The sequence below is a fragment of the Tachypleus tridentatus genome, chromosome 9, assembly GCF_004210375.1.
Source record: "Tachypleus tridentatus isolate NWPU-2018 chromosome 9, ASM421037v1, whole genome shotgun sequence".
Classification (NCBI taxonomy): domain Eukaryota; kingdom Metazoa; phylum Arthropoda; class Merostomata; order Xiphosura; family Limulidae; genus Tachypleus; species Tachypleus tridentatus.
Window position 1 is genome coordinate 71,804,956 of NC_134833.1, and position 19,988 is coordinate 71,824,943.

At 31.9% G+C, this 19,988-nt stretch overlaps 1 protein-coding gene and 1 long non-coding RNA gene across 6 annotated transcripts in view; one reads left to right on the forward strand and one right to left on the reverse strand.

Annotated features, from left to right (window-relative positions):
• Positions 1-1,351: 1,351 nt before the first annotated feature.
• LOC143225472 (uncharacterized) lies at positions 1,352-19,147 on the forward strand. 2 transcript variants are annotated; one of them, XR_013013868.1, is made up of 5 exons: positions 1,352-1,508; positions 5,696-5,851; positions 7,748-7,892; positions 8,794-8,957; positions 19,010-19,147. It is a non-coding gene; the product is annotated as an uncharacterized LOC143225472 (long non-coding RNA). The 2 variants fall into 2 exon arrangements; XR_013013869.1 differs by lacking the exon at positions 19,010-19,147 and adding an exon at positions 15,467-15,783.
• LOC143225469 (uncharacterized) overlaps positions 11,761-19,988 on the reverse strand; it is a 159,926-nt gene continuing 151,698 nt past the window's right edge. For 3 of the 4 annotated variants that reach the window (XR_013013863.1, XM_076454941.1, XM_076454939.1), the window contains one exon: positions 18,968-19,188. Coding sequence is in view for 3 of the 4 variants with exons in the window: in XM_076454941.1 (XP_076311056.1) it covers positions 19,035-19,188 (154 nt within the window). In the remaining variant the exon portion in view is untranslated. Of the gene's footprint in view, positions 14,560-18,967; positions 19,189-19,988 lie in introns of those variants that run through there. The other variant, XM_076454940.1, reaches the window with a different exon arrangement.

Consider the following 19,988-nt stretch of genomic DNA (forward strand, 5'->3'; position numbering starts at 1 on the left):
CGATCCTCAGATTTGAAGTCAATTGCCCTGGTTGGGCCTGGAATTGAGTTTATGTTGTGGAGTTTCGATTGGCAATCTATATACTAGTCTTATGGCTTTGTTTTGGTAGATTTGCAATTTTTTATATTTCGCAAGTTGTCATGTTCCCATATTGGGTCTTATGTATGATTTGTATAATGTCATTATTGTGCTTGCTTTGCATAGTCTAAGGTTACTCCCGACTTTATTCTACTAATTATATCTTTGATTGACATTTATGCTAATTTTGTTGAAATGGTTAGTCCATATTAATTGTCTATTGAATGTTATGCCAAGAAATTTGACTGAGTTTGTGAATGCAACCTGTTGTTATGTAATTTAAATTTAACCTTGAAGTTTTTTCCTTTTCCTATAAATTCGACTTTGGAATGTTATTGATTGTGTCTTGTTTGAGTTGAGTACAACACGTCACTCATGGTTCCAAGTCGTGACATCATTGAGTGAAGTTTTAACTCTATTACAGATTGTCACAGACTGGTGTCTTTTAAGTTAGTTTTTTTTACGTTACTGCATATTCGAGACAGTGAATTTATTGTTTTAAACTTTCTATCCATTTTCGACTTTCGTCATTTAGTTTACTGAATTATCACAAAATACTGATCTTGGTAACGAAATTTTAATCAAGAAACATTTCTAAAGGAACTACACTTGTTGCAACATACTTTAATTATATACATATATATATTTATATATAACGTAATTAACCTTTTTAAGTCCAGTTTTTTGGTGAATGAAAAGAAACCAGAGTGATACTTTTTAGCAGTTTTTGGAATTACATTTGTATGAAGACAATTTTAATTTAAAAGAATGATAGATAACGAGAGCATTTTAACTTCATTTAGTGAAGCTCAAAGTGATAGGCCATTTGTATTATAGCGAATTTTGACACTACACGTTATATATGAGTGAAAATATTGTCGACATACGCAATTTTACATTTTATTTAAATTATACTATTTTGGAATAATGATTTTGAGAACTGATAAAGAGAACCTGTTTAAAAATGTATAAAAATGTGAAAAGCATAAGTCATTTATAACATTATGCTTTTCCTTAGGAAGATCGGCATTGAACATTCGATATACAGCGTGAGTATTAAAAAAGATTTGCAGTTCAGTGCATCATTTGTCACAAATATTGTGACATAAGAGGTAAAATTTCACAAATGAGTTAAATATGTCATGGGTATGTCGCGTATTACCACTAGGGGTACTACTGTGGTTTATTTTGCATATTTCCCATGAATATAAATGAATGCAATGCGACAAATACAACCAATAGGAAACTGACAAGTGTGTGTAAAGGAATGAAGTAGTGAAATGTTATTATACCAAAGAATATGATGTTAAAGCCGCTCTAAAAGAAAACCACGTGCATGCCACCCGCAAAGCACTTTGTTCCAATACTGCTGAGTGCAAGTTTATAAACAAATCATAAAGACAGATTGCACTTGTGGTAAGCCATATCAGGTAAGTCCTAGTGGAGTAGTGCATGCTATGTGGCCATATGTCTGTACTTACCTATTTCAGGGGTCGACATAACCAGGTGATTAGGTCTTTTGACTCATAATCTGAGGGTCGTGGGTTCGAATCCCCGTCACACCAAACATGCTCGCCGTTTAAACCGTGATAGCGTTAGAGTGTAACGGTCAATGTGACCTTTGTACATTATTTAGTTTTTGACTCCATTTGTTTTTATATTTTATTGAGTTTTTCATGTTTTTACTGGTTGTTTGGCGCAGACAGCCTAGTTGCTTTGAGCCAAAAAAACACCAACCAATCGACCAATACGTGCAACTGTATAATGTTGTAGGATACTAATCCACAGCGTTTTCTATTTACTTACTTGATGCGAAAGCTACATTATGGTATAGTTTCATAACTAACCTTATTTACCGGATCGTACATTTTTGAAGAACGATCAACACTTGGATTTAAAACGTACACATTCGATATTACATGGTAACATGCGATACTCATAGCCAATGTGATTGCTATATTGTAGCATTGAAATGCGATAGAAACTACGATTTTCATGTAGGTTAGCAAGTTAAACATATCTTGCGGGATTTCTCTCAGGACAGAATCATTTTACTTCCCTTGTGAATGGTTATTTCATTCACCAAACTGAACGCCAGCCAATTTCTGGTGGTGGGTATACCTGAATAATTAATTCTTATACCGTGGGAATCTTTCACAGTTCTATACACGAGGGATGGAAGCATCTGGAACGTTTGTTGTAACACAAATGTAAAATATACTGGACACACGAGTAGCATATTTTGAACATCTGCTGTAATTGATCAGATTTTTAGCGCACTCCTTTTAGCAACATTTAACAGTTTTGACATTTGTATTCACATGAAACGCTTAACACCCTTGTGCAATTTTACCTTTTAATGCTATACCATTTGTGACACATGGCCAACTTAATTGTGAAACTTTCTTCAAAATCACTTTGTACAGTATAGAAAACTCATTCTGAAGAAAAAAACATATAAAAATATCGGAATATTTTGATTTAAAACGAGAGAACAAAATACATACAAAATATAATTTGTAGTTATTCTAAAAATGATAAAAGGAATTAAACTTGAAAAAAATCTGATGTAAATAACGTAAATTAAAATCAAAAGTTTCATCATGTATACTAAGGAAATAAATTGTAAAAAATGTTTTTAACTTTATTTTTGTCATTAATTAACTTCCAAAAAAGTACAGGAAGAAGGTCAGTCACAGAATAATGCCAATTCTTAATGTGGTTACAAAATTTTGAGTAAATACATTAATGTGCTGTTGATTTTTTGCAATATCGAAGGTTAGAGTAAATATATACACTAAGTCAAAGGAACTTAGGAGAAATTTTTGACATTTTGCTTGAACATAATATCAGCACATAATATTTACTTAATATATATTAAGTACATTACAAGTACATTTATCGTTTTTTATTCACCTTTGTTTTTCATTAGGGCTACAGTGTTGTAATAGATTTGAGGAAGCTAATCGTTAAAGGGTTTTTCTTCTAAAATACAATGGAAACTTATACTCGAAAATCAAGCTGTTACTGGTAGTATACAAATATAAAACATTCGCACATTATATAGGTTTCGAATTATTTGATTAAGTTATGTGATTCTCACACTCAGTCACAGCGAAACATGTCAAATGATAATAACATACTACCGGGGGGACAGCGGTAAGTCTGTAGATTTACAACGCTAAAATCAGGGATTCGATTTTCCTCGGTGGACACAGCAGATAGCCCAATGTTTATAAGAAAACACATGCACACACATGCCAGAATATAGGTTATTATATGATACGTCTGCCGCCCATTAATTACATTTGTCCTTTGCTATTCATATTATTTAAAATGTTTTAGACTTTCGAATAAAATATCAAGCCTTCATTGTGTCGATGTTAGTGTAAGTATTTTGAAAAGCTTAACGAATTGCCCATACGTTGTTGGCAAAAGACACTAGTAGACTTGTTTGCTAACTAGCGACAAAGATATATGTTTTCGTATTTTTAATATCATAATTCACTTTTCAAATTTTGTTTTTATGTGCAAGAATTACTTAACCTTATGTTATTTACTGTAATAGCTGTAGGATAGCAAAATACGATGGTTGTATTCTGTATGTAACTGAGGCGATTTTGTGCTGAACGCTTTACACTGTTTATATATAAATACATACATCCACACACACACCTATATTTATCAGAATGATAAACATAACAAGCCGATAATTGTCGATGTAGCTCACTGAGCGGGATGGACAACTTCTGACGCAACGCAATCAGTATTATTAGTGGTGTAACTCGCTGAGTAGGATGGACAACTTCTAACGCAATCAATATTATTAGTGATCTCTAATGCTATCAAACGATTTAACAGTAACACCAAGTAAAAACGTAAAATTCTCTCAGTTATTTTTCACTCGAATAGCCAAAAGTTAAATACACTGACATAAAAGGAGAAAGTTGATGATGTATTAAAACATCATTATAACTGTATTATATCTTTTTAATAATAATAAAATAAATAATAATATCATTAAAAGAAAATACAACATACAAATTCACAGTAGTAAGTGCAATGTTTCATACATTATCAAAAAACGTAAGTCATGTATAACCTAGTTACCGTCAAAGTTAAAAAAATCAACTACTATCTGTGGTCAGCAGTTCAAAATTAAGGATGACTGTCTCTAAAGTTTGGGGCCTCTGTTTTGGTTGTTTAGCTAATGTGTCACATAAAGTGTCTTTTAGGTTCCAAATAAAACGTAACTTCATGAAACAATTCGTGTTAATTAGTATTTCAGCAAATCTTTTGGGCAACTGAGTCCATAAGTTACATATTTGTTCTTACAGCTTCAGTGTAGTTGTAACAGAAAATATATGAGAAGCTTTTGATAACTGATAATAAAGTAAACATATCTGTAAAAGTTAAATGTTCAAATAATATTTCAGTTTTTACCTCGGACGAGTTTTCGATTTACTATGTTACGTACGTTTCGTCTTACGATTTCCAAGTAGTCGAAAACTTGAATGAAGAAGTTATTTGAATTTCGAAATGTATGAAATTTATGATATTTTCCAAAAAGATTGATTCAAAGAATTTTCTTTCTTAACAAAAATATATCTTAATATACAAAAAGAAAAACAAAAAATATAATAACGGTTATTGCAAATAGTTAATAGAAATAATTATTTCTTTACAAAACGTTTATTACAAATTCTCAAACAACATTCTGGTTTTTACCTGGTTTGGAACTTAATATTTTATTGATCGTCCAGGTCGACGAGACACAATTTACTTTTTATGCTGCTACACTTTATTTGACGGGAATGCTAGCTAGCTGTACTTTTCACAAGTGAGTTTTCTCGACGGCAATATTTAATGTGTTTGTAAAAATACTAACATCCAAAGTTAATTCACTGAAGTTTGTAATATTCGAAATCTATAAACGTTCTTGGTCAAATTCAGTAGTTTTCAAATTAATAAGAGTTAAACACAGTTATAGTTTCCGAGGCTTATAGTATACTGACTGTAGCCGACAAACATTACATAACTGTCTCGTAGGGTATTGTGATGGCTTGCTTTTATATACCAATAATGCAAAATTCTCGAACGTTCAACAGTATTCGAAGACTTACTCTATTTTCATAAACTACATACTGTCGATTCTTGCTATCGAAAATCTTCTAAAATTTAGAAAACAGGCAGGACTTGCGCAATACATATCCAACAATATACGTCAGATGCATAAAACAAACGTAGATATTATAATTAATTTATTACAATAAATCTGTTACACTGCTTATGCCATCTGTTTTACAGAACAGATTTTACATTTTGTAGTACAGTTGTGTTTGGTCTACAATAAGAACTTTCGCAAGATTAATAATGAAGATAAGTTTTGCTGGGTTTTGGAATTCAATGTTGTTTTTTTATGAATAATAAAGTAAAATAAGTATATTATGGGATTTTAAAGTTAAATCAAATAACTGGCTCAACATTTACCTTGTTAAAAACATACCTTTTGTCTTACATTTCAACAAATGTTCATTTAATTATGAATTTATGTTTAATATTGCCTTTATTGCAAAGCTATTAAAGTCGTCATCCTCAATTTTAAACTGTCCACCAGAGAGAAGACAACCGGCCAGTAGCACTCATCGTCAACCCGTGGGATGCTTTATATCAACGAATAATGGAACCTACTGAAACATTATAACCTCCCAAGGCCGAAAAAAAGGATGAGCACCTTTGCAGCCCGGTTTACTTATTGCAAGCTGAGCGACCTGTATTGAATAAGAAACGTTTAATGTTTGGGTTTTTAAAGACTTTACTTGTATTTAAGAATGCATTACTTCAATCCAGTTTTAGATATTTCATTCGTTTTCTGTTTAGATACTCACACTCTCAACTTTTCAAAATTATTTTTTTTCAATGCAGTTTTCTTAAGATAAAATAATACTATACTAAACATGGGTTAACATGAGTGTCTCTATACAACCGTAGCTGTATTAAGTGATATGTGAATTGCTTTTTTTTTAAAGTTATTGTCGTAAAGCACAGCACAAAGTAAAAAGACGAGTCCTTACAACCTGATTAGTTATTTATGAAAATAAAACCAAAAATAGTTAAAATTATACCATACTAAAACAAATATTGTGTTTTTCAAACTTTCACATCAAGTAACTTACTTTTTGGTCTTCCAAGTCCTTATTATGTTCGGAGCCAAATCTTTTAGTTATTATTGTTTTATTCAAAAAAGAAAGATAGAACAAGTCTTATCCCACGTTGAAATTTATTCATTGCAAGATTTGATCATTTTACAGTAGCCGTTGTTAGTGAAATAGCCGAAAGCTTGCAGTGAATAAATTTTAACTGGGAATAAAAGATGTTTGTTGTCTATTTATTGAATGTTTGTCATCCATGACATGAGCACCAAAGAATATATTATTGTTTTATTTCTCTCTCTTTACTCTTGAGTTATCGACCATATTCATACTCACTACAATCCAAATGACTATCGTAACTTAGGTCATTTATACTCTGGTTCTGGTTCTTTTTGTTCGAAGCTATGTAAATGTAGTTTGTATGAAAAGATATACAGGGGGGACAAGAAACCATTCACAATGCTTTCCTGGTCTCAATAATGTCTGCGAAAAAACAAAGAATAATCATTTCGGTTGCGCAGGAATATTTTATTTAAATATCAGGATAAGCCTGACACCTCTTCTATTTTTGCACTAATTTAAGCTACTCTTTCTTTTCTGCCTTTCTTTTCCATGTGATTAGCGGATAGTTCAATCATTTAACTAAAGATTTATAAGAAGAACAATATATTTATTCTCATAAAAGGGGGTAATTTTTATGGCTCCTTGTACTCAGTGTCCGCCTTTTTTCTTGACAACTACTAATCTTGTGCAAACTTGTCGTCACCTACAGTTATATTTCACGTTCAGAAGGGGAAATGCTTAGAACCAGATGGGCTAATTGTCTTCTTGACCGTAGGTCACATAAAGCTTGTTTGGAAGCAAAGAACATATTCACGGGCACGTGCTTTCTTCTTGGAGGTCACTCTTCCCCGTTAAGAAGTTTAAAAGAAATTTGGATATTGACTTTTTAATTTTCTTTAGAACTTGTTTGACTTGGTGTTTGTGACGAAAGAGTATGGAAGTGTTTCCGCGGCTGCATAAAACTGCATAATTTTTAAAAATATGAGTTATGAGAAAAAAATTACACTTTCATATTTAAACTGCTTTATACTTGTTTATTCGAACAAAAGTTATTCTACGATTTCTTAAATCTCTGCTCAATAAAGAAACCACTTAAAACATTCTTATTTGCACAAAAACTATGCTTTATAAAATTAATATAAATGGCAATTTAGCTTGTGTGTTATTTAGCTAAACGTATTTTGCTTACATTGTTGTGACAGAAATCAATAACGTTTTGCTTTTGTAGATTGTTGTGGTTTTTCACTTCTTCGAAATTTTATTGTCAGTTTATATTTGTGTAAAATATTAAACAAGTTATTTTTCGATACTTAATTAGATTTATTTATATAGATCACTGTTCCAGAATGATAAAACTTGGAAGAAAGTAATTTAAGTATTTGTGTTATGAAAGTATGTTGTTTTGAGAAAAATTGTGTATATTTAAAAAAAAAAAATTCACATCTGTGTTTTAGCTAATCTGGGACATTGAAACATTGGTGCCTTGAGGTTGACAAATTACAGGAGTACATAACATCATCTAAACAGTCAAGAGAGAACACGAATTGTCATTTGTTGCGTTTCAAGTCTCGCCTTTTATTGCAGTATCTTAGAGAACAGGTAGGTAGGCCAGGTTTTCAACATTAATTTCTATTTTGTGCTACTTTTAGTTTTTTTTAGGACGCATTTTGTTAAACATGAATGTGGGATGTCGTTTAAGATGTTATAATAATGGCATCCAAACTAATAACTAAAGATTACTTGAATGTAGGTGGAACTTTCAAAATCACTTAGGTATATATACATATGTCCACTGTACGACACGCTTCATGAACAATTTTGAACTTGAACACCTGCATGTCTTGATGAGGAAAATCAGTTGTAGCTGCAAGCTATATTGTGAGTGATGGAATCATGGTCGACAGCTTTCTACCTCCGTGTAATGGCTAGGATACGTTAGGACAGGCAAGGCCTGCCTTTTTCAGCTTTAACAAATTAAAGGAACGTTGGTTCCTTACAGGTTGATCATTGCAAATTGCCTAGTTTGAAGTATTGGCATACCATTCAACAGATAGGTATATATTCATCAAACTGCCCATCCATAGTTTTTGTTGTTGGAAAGTTGATGTGGTATGAGTAACCCCAGTGTTCAAATTATTTCTAAGAAAATTTGAACCATCGACATCTAATTGTGTACTACTTTTTGTATTAATGCAAAAACGTTGAAGTTGTTTGCCATGGTCCATGTAAATCTCATTGGTGCATTTTTCCAATTTAAAATTCAACGTATTTGATAATCATGTTATGGTATTTAAATTTATATTTAAAGTTAATCTGATCATGGACATTTTTAGTTTTCAAAAATGAGAAATGCTGAAATTAGACTTCAAACTAGTTATTTTCTGACGTGTTATTTCAATACATATAAGATTTTGGTGACTTCCGTAACTTTGCACAGTTTTCACTTTTATTCGTTCGTATAACAACTTTCTATGTACTTGTCATTATTCATTTATTACAGAGATAAAGTTACTTATGAAAAAAATAACTTCACAGTACGAACATTTTTTTCGCACACAAACGAATTCGAACTAGTGTCGTTAGTGTCTGTGAATAGAAAACTACAGCAACAAAACGAATGACTTAACCATCTTAAAGCTGCAAACTCGGCAAAGATAAAGTCTGGTAAGTAGACTTGAAGCTGTTGTGTTTTTAAAACAATTAGATTTAGCAAATTTTCTTTGCCTTTTGATATTTTATTCTGCGAAATGAAACCATTAATTCATATTTAATATTAAAAACAACGCAATCTGAGAGCTAGGTCGAGTATTGTTTACTGATCAATATACTGGGCTGCTTACGGGAGGTTCTATGGTTTTTGCCTGTGATATTCAGCTAACTATGTTCTGCACTTTAGCTGTGGGCGCGCTGAAAAACAACTGTCATTCCCGCTAAGAGTATTCACTTCAGCTGCTGTTCTTTTGACTAATTGTACTTCTTCTGATTGGCAGTTCTAAATTAGAGATGATTATGGCTGAATCTCGGGGGCTATGCTCTGGCCGCAAAATCCACCTGTCGCGTGAAGTGACGTTCATGTTAAATACACTTTACAGACCTATTGTCTTAACACTACAGCATTGAGCAGTATCGCTTCTCATGACGGCAAAAAAAAAAAAAAGAGAAAAAGTGTAGAAAAAGTAAAAACTAAAGCTAAACAATTTCCACACATAAACTCATATAATAAAGTATTTTTATAGGTATTTTCCGTCTTCTACTTGATGAAAGGAAGTTTTTTTTAAAACTGTAGTCATTAATGGGCGATACTGATATTCAAGTATAAATATATATATATATACATATATGGATAAACAAAATTATAAAAAAGCTCAGTTTATTTATGCATAAAATACATTTTTTTTTAAATATTCACTGTTTCACTGTTCATTGTACAACCACGTCTGTCTATTTGGTCATCTTGAATCAACTTTAAGTATAAACAAGACTAATTAAGTACACTAACAGACTTCTTGGTGTCTAAATCTTATTATGGTCCAGCATGGCGAGGTGGTTAAGGCACTTGACTCGTAATCCGAGGGTCGCGGGTTTGAATCCTCGTCACCTCAAACATGCTCGCTCTTTCAGCCGTGTGAGCGTTATAATGTGGCGGTCAATAACACTATTCGTTGGTAAAAGAGTAGCCCAATAGTTGACGGTGGATGGAGATGATTAGCTGCCTTTTCTCTAGTCTTACAGTGCTAAATTAGGGACGGCTAGCGCAGATATCCCTCCAGTATCTTTGCGCGAAATTCAAACCACTCAATCAAATCTTATTACAAACAGATGTAAAAAAGTATTTTTTTTTACCATTGCAATTGTTAAATCCCTTAAAATAACAGGTACACTATTTGAGTCTTAATTTTCACGATATTATTTTTGGGAATTATTCCCCATAAAACTCTCGCTAACTTGTGTAATTGGATTACCTTTTAGATGTGAAAGTTTATTATCACTTTTGAAGTAAGAAATGAAGACAGTTTTGAGGCTTCATATTGATAATGTATCAAGTCTTTACTTACTTTTATTCCTAGTTTTTCTTTTTTACGAAAGTTTTGTGGAGAGGAAATCGAATTCACCATTCTCAGATTGCAAGTCAAGCGCACTGGCCATCTGGTCATGCTGGGGTTTTTATATTTGTTTGTTTTTGAATTTTGCGCAAAGCTTCACAAGGGATATCTGCGCTAGCCGTCCCTAATTTAGCAGTGTAAGACTAGAAGGAAAGCAGCTAGTGATCACCACCCACCGTCAACTCTTGGGCTACTCTTTTATCAACGAATAGTGGGATTGACCGTCACATTATAACGCTCCCACGATTGAAAGAGCGAGCATGTTTGGTGTGACGGGGTTTTTATAAAAGTATCGAAAAATAAGAAAGAACGTGTAGTATAATTCTTCAGTTACAAATACCACAGTTTTAAAACAATTTTCTTTGGAAACTCATTGTCTAAAGAGTGTGTTCTTTCGCAAGAAACATTCGATAAGAAAAAAGTATGTAAAGTTGGTTTTGAAAATGTTTTTCCGTAACAAATGATCAAAATATCTGTGTAAGGGAATTATCTTTTTCATTATTTTTTGTTTAATTACTATATAATTTTAATACATTTTAGTTTGTGCATAATTTTGTCTGATGTGAATGATACAAGCATGGCTAGAGAAAAATAAAGTGAACAATGAAGTATTATCTAGACATAACATGCACTATGTGTCTTTATGTCAATCTGTTTAGACGTCGCAGCTGCTTAGGAATAAGTTATTTAATTGTTTGTCATGAGTAGGTTTTACCAGTATTACAATTTGCTTTTGTAACTACAAGTTATGTGTTTTTTGTTAAAACGAAAATTCCATTATTACAATATTGTAAAGTTCTCTGTCAGATGCAGTCCCCATTATTTATAAAAGTATTTCAAATACAGTTATTTTTTCTAAACGTCCTGGTGCGACTTTGATTAGAGTTTAAAAAGAAGTGTGTATTTATTTTATAAGTGTAATGTAAATCATTCTATTTTTCAGCCCCACCTTTAGCCGCAGCTTAATATTAACCCTAGGGGTTTATGTATAACGTTAAAAGTTCCATATCAGGAAGCACATTTTGTATCTTTGTAATTAATTACAATCATTTGTCTCACACGTGAGTCAAGAGCAATTGTACAACCTAATAACACTAAAATCTAAGGTCCGATTCTTCGCGGTGAATAAAGTGTAAATAGGCCATTATGTAATGTTGAACAAAGAACAACAGCGTTTTCTTCAAAAACACTCCGGTAGAAAATCAAGATTTATTATTCATTCAAACTTTTGCTAAGAGCTTATTAACGAGTCTGATTATTGATTTATCGTAACTATTAAAGTAATCGTTAAGCCTAAAAATATCTAAGAATCCTTCGTGTGAATCCGTACTTTTATGAAAGCTCATCCTTTTACCAAGCCTGAATATTTTTAGATATTTTTATGGATGCATATAACACGATCATTCGGGAAATTTTAATTTTTTAAAGTTCGTGAACAAGAATGATGTTGATCAGTTCTTCATTAAACAAGGAATATTCACTAGTTACTTCTGTCTGGTGAAGATCGTACGTATTCTTACAAAATTTGGTTTTAATTGGATAGCAAATAAACACTCATAGTTACTTAAACTCTCATAGACTAAATACCTTTGTGAATCCAGCATGAAAATTGTTTGAAGGATAGTTGTGCATTTATATATTATCAACAAATGTGAGTTAAAGTGTTCTGCCTAGTTGGAGTAATATAGCTCCAGGCATCCCTAAAAGATATCTATCTAATTGTAGTTGGAAATTTGTCTTCTCAACTTACAGAAGTACAAATTTCTGCAGTTCGGTGGAGAGAACGGTTAATCCTGAGAGGCTTTCCTGAAAGCCAGACGATTTCGTACAGGTTTAAATGAATTTCAACATTCAAAAAGCCTTCTCAGTAGATACAAAAACGCTATATTTTTAAGTAACACCCTGACAGTATCACATACAATTGCTAATTCAGTTTTATATGTAATATGTAATGTTCCAAGAACATTTGAAGTTAAATTGCTAAATAAATAACGTTAACATGAGAGTTAACTAATTCGGCGATTGATTGTACTATATCCATGCACGATTTCACTAGTCATCATGTTCCACATCTTGAGTTACTGTAACGTCAAGTAGGTTTTAAAAAATGACGTTATCACGGAACACTTTTATTTTTTCAATTTTATTAAAAGCATTTCACTAGTAAAAATATACTTTTCAACAGCTGTTATACAGAAATGTTTGGCTTATCCTGCCATTCTTAACTTATAAGGCATTTCTTTCATTTGACACGAGTTCTTGGTAATTTTGAAAAAAAACTAATAATTTGTTTCTGAATTAGAGGACTAGCCATATGTCATTACTAAATTACTAGCTATAGGCCCTGTAGTAACCTAGTGGATATCGTGCTCGGTCTCTAAATTCGAAGATTCATTGTTCGCAGCCTATTTACATATAAACCCGCTCGGTACTTTGGAGCCATGATTACGTTATAAGAGTGGCGTCAAATTTTACTATTCGGTCACATAACAGTAGCTCAAGGGTTGACTATGGATGCTGTTGACTAGCTACCTTCCCCCAAACCTGTTAATTTAGAAATGGGGAAAGCTATGTGCAGATAATCCTTTGTGTAGCTTTGCACAAAAATTCTGAAACAAATACTAAAATTACTAATTCCCATAGTCAAGCTCTGCATTTATTTGTTGAATAGAGTTGTTTGTACGAGCATATCGCACCAAACTACTAACAAGATTATAAATCTGTATGATGCTATACTTCGTCTGTTAATGATCCAGCTTCAGAATAGGTTGCACAATTTACTGCAGTTTCATTCGGTTTCATTAACCTGCTATTATTCGTTTATTTGGTAGTCAGGATTCGACTTCTTGTGATAGATAAAGCTCGGATAGTTTTATGGTGAATCAGGCAAAATTTATTATTTTACTGTTATTTTTACACGATTAAAGTCAACAATTCAAGAAAAATATTAAATACACTTTATAATCTGACCTGTTACCATAAGAACCTGAAGCTGTTCATACTTTTAAAAGCGTTTCATGGACGTGATTGAATATTTACATCATTTCAGAGAATATTATTTGATTGTTATTATTTTTTATTTTATGTTAAAGCACGATATATATGTTTGTCTGGATACAGATTGAAGAATCATAATCGCATGGAACAGGGACATTATAGCATAAGCAGTCCTCATTTTTCATTGGCCCCCACTCTATCATACAGAGGAGGTTTTACAACAGCTGCTTCTTTTCTTCCTGTCTTTTAACTTGCTATCCAATAACCATTAATCTTCCAACCTGTCTGGGAACAGGAGATTTTTTTTTTACTTCTACTAGTGGAAGCAACATTGGGAGGGGAGCATGTGTGCATTCCACTAAAACAGATTCTTAGATTGACCACTGTAGGAACCCGGCTACACATATCCTACCTGTCTACATATATTGACTTCAACCGGCATATGGCTATCTGCAATGGTGACAAATCAGGAAAAAAGTTTTGTTTGTCCATTTTAAAGTGACGTGAGCATGCATAGTTAAATACATCTATTCAAGTGCATGTGGTATTGATCATATTTGAATTTTGAAATTTTAAAACATTTGTTCACGTGAGACGTACGAGGAAATATGCGTCTAACAATATTATCTTATGCTCCGAAATTATACAAAAAGATATGCATCGTTTTGTGAGTTTTTTATACCGCTGATAAGCAAACCAAAAACTGACTTAACAGTCTCAGCAAAAAAAGATAAATGCCAAATTTTAAAAATAGTTTCTGTATACATTTTAAAAGCATGAATAATATTGCGTAAATTTATGAAATAAAGTAATTTAAGGATATAAAAATATTACACTTTAGTACTAACTACATGTAACTGATCGTCGAAAGAGGTGTTTGACGTACACACACGTGGGCTATTGGTGCGGGTTACTGCCATCAGTTTACCAGCTCTGTTGAACTGTCAAGTAAATTGAGGTGTGTTGAGCAGGTGTTGGAAAGCGCGGCCCCTATTCCCTAGGAGGTCTATAATTTGCGATTGACAACTTTTAAGTTGTTCTGTGTTTCAGTGCCTTTTTAGTTGTTAGTTGTAGTGTTTTTAATGAATTTTATGTTTCCTCCTGAAAATGAAATTCAAATCAACTCGATAGAATGTTTTCTCGGTGGCCATCTTTGTCGTGGTTGTCTGTAAGAAAGGAAAGGAATGAAGTGATACAGAGGTTACCCTTCTTACACATGACTGCACACAAACACGGCAGGTTTCAAAAATAGTCTTTCCTATTGCATATAACTATTTTAAATATTTATGCATTTATTAGAAATGAATATTTTTAATGCAATTTTTTAGAGTAGCGCTAGTTCGGTATAAAAGACTGAGCCAAAACTGCTTGGTAAGGTCACCCATTTTTTACGTAAAAACACAGGAAGAACTAATAATAATGATATTGACTAATCAAGTATTGACAGAATTTTTGTTCACATTTCTGTAACTCTTATGTGATTAATGAATTTATAACTAGAAATAACTCACAAGTAATTTGGCACATAAATACTTTAGAAAAATGTTTTTAACAATGTTATGATAATGTTTACTATCATATCATGTTATAGTTTCGAATTTAATATAGAGTTGACGCGTTTAGAAATCATCAGTTTCCACAATTGACATCATGAATTGTTAACAAACAGTTTCTTCCGTATTAATTTACTCTTTTTAACATAAGATGTATCAAGAAATTTATTAACAGGTTTGTTTATGTGTTAAAAATCAGAATTTAGGAAAAATAATCTCTTTTTGTAATTCATTTCCTTTCGTTAGTTTTAGTTCGCTGTACCTGTATTATAGCTAAGTACATTTGAAAGTTTAAAACGCTTAAAGATTTATGTTTGACTACTATTCTTTTAATATAGAGATGTATTTACTTATCTTGAAAACATCTTGTTTGTAGTATGTGAATTAAATGGAAGTATTATGTTAAAATATTAATGATTGTAATATATATGTCAATATATATATAGGAGCTTTTGTATTTGTACAAAGTAAATTTGTATAAATTGTAGTAAATATTGCTCTTTTTTATAATTGTTTCCAGGAGAAAGAAATGGAGTTAGAAGATATGATAAACATTGTCCTTAACCATATTTCTTACTCAACCAGTCTATATGTTTCAAACTTTTTCCTTTGTAAAACAATGAAAGCCCCCGATCTTTAAAATCATGTAATATATGGCAAATGTTATTAGCAAGAAACTGAAGTAAGTTATATTGCAAATATAATATTGCAGGAGTGGCCAAAATGCGGCTCTTTGACATATAATGTGTAGCTCGCGGAAATATGTTGGCTGTTTTTACATGACAATTAATATAAAACATAAATAAAAAGTTTTCAAGCTTTATAATTATTTACCGGGTATAAACAGAGAGTCAACTGGATTAAAACGCAAAATAAATGTTGATAGTGAGTAAATATATCTAAGAATTTTAATCCTAACTTTAATGCTAGATTTGAGTCAGGGATTAACGAAATTTCGGATCAGTGAGGATTACAGAGGAACTGAGCTGGAGAATCAGTAATTGTACAAGCCGGTACTGACAATGTTAGTTTTAGTGTGCGTGGCTTGCGATTGCGTGATTGTGGCGTGTGTGGTTGTGTTGCTGGCAGTAAATTAACGGAGTGTTTTTGTGATACTGGACACTGTAGAGTTTTATTGCGTTGCACGTGTTGCAGTTTATTGTTTCTTTTCTCTATAAATTTTTTAGAAGTGTCTGTGAAAATTTTGTGAAGTAAGATGACGTCATAAAATTGTAAGAAGCGAATGTATGAAGATGAAAACAGAAATTTTAAGCCAGAGTGGGAGGAAGATTTTGCATTCCTCTTTCAAGAAGGTAAACCTTTATGACTTATCTGCAATGTAATACTCAGTCATTACAAAACCAGCAACTTGAAACACCACTATGGAACAAATCACAAAAACTTTTCGTCTGATTTTCCACCTAAATCAGAATTACGGAAAAACAAGTTAACTGTGTTAAAATCATCACTAAATAGCCACCAGACACTGTTGACAACATTCAGTAAGGAAGTTGATACAACGACTGAAGCTAGTTTTGTTATATCATGGAATATTGCTCGTGGTAAACGCCCGTATTCTGATGATGAATTTGTTAAGAAGACTACAGCTGAAGTTGTTGCAGGGTAAATCCAAATAAAACGAAACTTCAGCGACTTATAGCACAAACACTAGCTTCACGTCACACTACAGAGAGACGTATCTCTCAGATCAATGCTGATGTTGCAGACAAAATAAAAAATGATTTAAGAATTCCCTTGCATTCAGCTTCGCCCTTGACGAATCTACAGACATACAAAAAACACATAAGTGGCTTTTTTTTCGTTATGTTTCCTCTTATGTAACTGTGAAAGAAGAGATGTTGGACTTAGTGGCACTAAAAGAAATAACTCGTGGTGTTGACATTAAAAATGCGCTTATGAAAAGTGATCCCAGCTTTACAGAGTTTCTTCCTACTCATTTCATTATTCATCGTGAACACCTGGCAGCCAAATATTTCAAGTATGAATATGTTATTGAATTTGTTCTTGAAATTGTCACTTTCATACGCTTAAATGGAAATACTCACCGATAGTTCAAAAATTTTATTGAAGAACTGAAGCTTGAAGATAAACCCAGTGATGTCTCTTTCTACTGTATTGTGAGGTGGCTGTCAACCAACAATGTCTTAATTCGGCTTGTTGATCTGTTGGAGCCTATTATAACTTTTCTTGAAAAAAGAAAAGATTCTATCCTCAACTGGAAAATGATGAATGGACGCAAGATCTAATATTCCTTTCTGATATAATGAATTATCTACAAACTCTCAACTTTTCACTCCAGAGTAAGGTTAAGATTGTTTCTTATCTTACTCAGACAATTTTTAGCTTTCAGAATAAAATAAGATTTTTTCAAAGAGACATTGTCAAGAATCTTCAGTTACTTTCCCTGTCTCATAAGGAGAGTAAATACTTTCCCTGATATTGAAATAAAAGATCACAAACTGGAAGAATACAAACATAAATTAAAAGGATTGGTTGATAATTTCCAAGACAGGACTTGCAGAAGCTGAATCCCTGCTTTTATAAGGTGGTATTTGATTAAAATATCTCTAATTTTATTGTTTTACATATTTTCCTCCATATTTTGGCCAGATATTTACTAAGACAGATAAATATCATTAAAAATATGTTTCTGCTCTTTTTATTTTTATTTTTGGCAGTCTCATTTAATGTTAATGAAATGTAAATTTACATATTTTTCTTAGATGTTTCTGTAGTTTAGTATCGTATTAAATACGCTCAATATAGTTAAAACAATAATCAGCCAGAATTTTGAAAACATTTGGTATATATATATATGTGTGTGTGTGTACTTTGTGATTATTGAAACTAATATAAATTAACAGCTTAAAAATACATACATGAATAAATATTATTACGTACATGTATTTCTTAATATTTATACGAAATTTATGTAACAAAATGTGCATGTAACAATGAAAACGTCTATGTATTTGTTCATGTATTGTGGCTTTTAATCATTTGAAGTTTATCGTATGTGGCTCCTACGTTAAGCAAGTTTGGCTACACCTGTAATATTACATTACTTACTGGCATATAAAACACCTTACAATCAATTATGAGTTACTTGTTACAAAGTTTACTTGTTAAAAACATACTTAGGTACAGCAGAAAATGTTAATTAAAATCATGTTCAGTTATAACAACTACATCCATTGCAACTTGTACACTTAACAGAGTACGTTCACTATATCCTTGTTTATCTTTTATAAAATATGTTCATTATAAGCTTATCTGTTTGTTACAAAGTATGTTTATTTTCAGTTTCTGTGTGTTACAGATATACAATAGAAAAGAAATGTTATCATTTGAAATTGATTTCACCTTTTCTCGATTAAAAGCTTTTCCATAGTTTTATTTCCACGCTTAACGACTTGTAACGTATGCCTGTCTTTACATCACAAATTATTTTGTTAAATGTAGCATTTTAGGACAGACAATAACACTTAATTTTATCAAGAGTGTTTCGCATAGTCTGAACGTCCCCGTCCAAAATAATATTGATAGATACCTTGTAGTAGTTAAGCACAATTATTTTGTAAATTTTATCATGTAAAGGGCGATATTTACAATTATATGGGCCCTTGCTATTAAAATATGAAATATCCATATTTTGCAAACGTTTATTTGTATCTAGCCTAAAGCTGTGCACTGGGTTTACTGCAATCTGTACAAAGAAAGAGATTGAACTCCGGATTTTAAAATTTTAATTTGTAACTTTACCGCTGACTTATCTGAAGGATTTAGTACAAGTAAAAAAGTTTTATAAGTCATTATTGTTAAATATTATAAGTATATTGTGTTTAACCTAACGCGTGGTTAGGAAAATGTAATTACGTTTGTAAGTATTGCACTTCTTAATCACAATACATAGTGTTACGAAATGTCTAATTTTCCAAGAAACTTTATGTATTTTTTCCTGTGTATCAATTGATATTATTTCACAATTTAAAAGTAAGAAGTGATTTAAACCTTCATTTTATCTAAATTTCTATTTGGACAGGTTTCTGAATTTTTAGCCAAGCTGATCATAGCCCAGTGGTTAACATTCTACCTGGTAAGACAAGAGTAGCGTAAGAGTGACTATGCATGCTTGTTGAGTACTTGCCTGCTCTCAAACCTACCAGCATATAAGTAGGGATAGCTGACACGAATAGTCCCCCAGTAGCTTCACATAAACATCTGAAAACACAAAAACAAAACAAACCATTATTGGACAGACTAATTAGCACATCTGGTATGTAATAAATATCAAAAGGTACTTCCAAATCTGTGAAAAAAGTAATTTGGAAAAATATTATTGTGTAAATTCAAATAAATAACAAAGACATCACGAAAATTTTAAACACTGTTGTAAGTAGTATATATGAAACAGAGATTTCTCTGCTGTGTTGTTATTGTGTGTATTCTTTAAGCACTATACTTTCGTATTGAGCACAAGTTGGAACAGTCGTTTAGAAAATCTGTAGAATCCTGAAAAATTATATAGATAATGTGTAAAGTCCTATAGTCTATATAAAGTTATTTAGAAAAAAGCAAAAAGACTATGTAACTTTATAAAAATTTATATAGCTGTAAAGATTGCTCAGAGATCTTCAGTAATCTTATAGAAAAATTATATTTTCTATACAATCTAGCCCCCGCTAGTACAGCGGTAAGTCTACGGATTTACAACGCTAAAATTAGAGGTTCTATTCCCCTCAGTGAACTCAGCAGAGCGCCCGATGTGGCTTTGCTATAAGAAAAACACACACTATGCAATCTAAATGTTTAATTTTGAAGTGTTTAACTCTTCAGTAATTATACAATGTCTGTTAGACCAGGATTGTCTATCATTATTTTATTTTTAATATGTGGTCTTGAAGTATCTTAATATTTGGTTTCTTGATGTTGAGAGTGAGTATGTAGTTTATAAAAAATGTGTAGATTGCCTGTTGATGTTTCATAAATTGTCTTTTATTTTGCCCTTGTTAACAAACTGA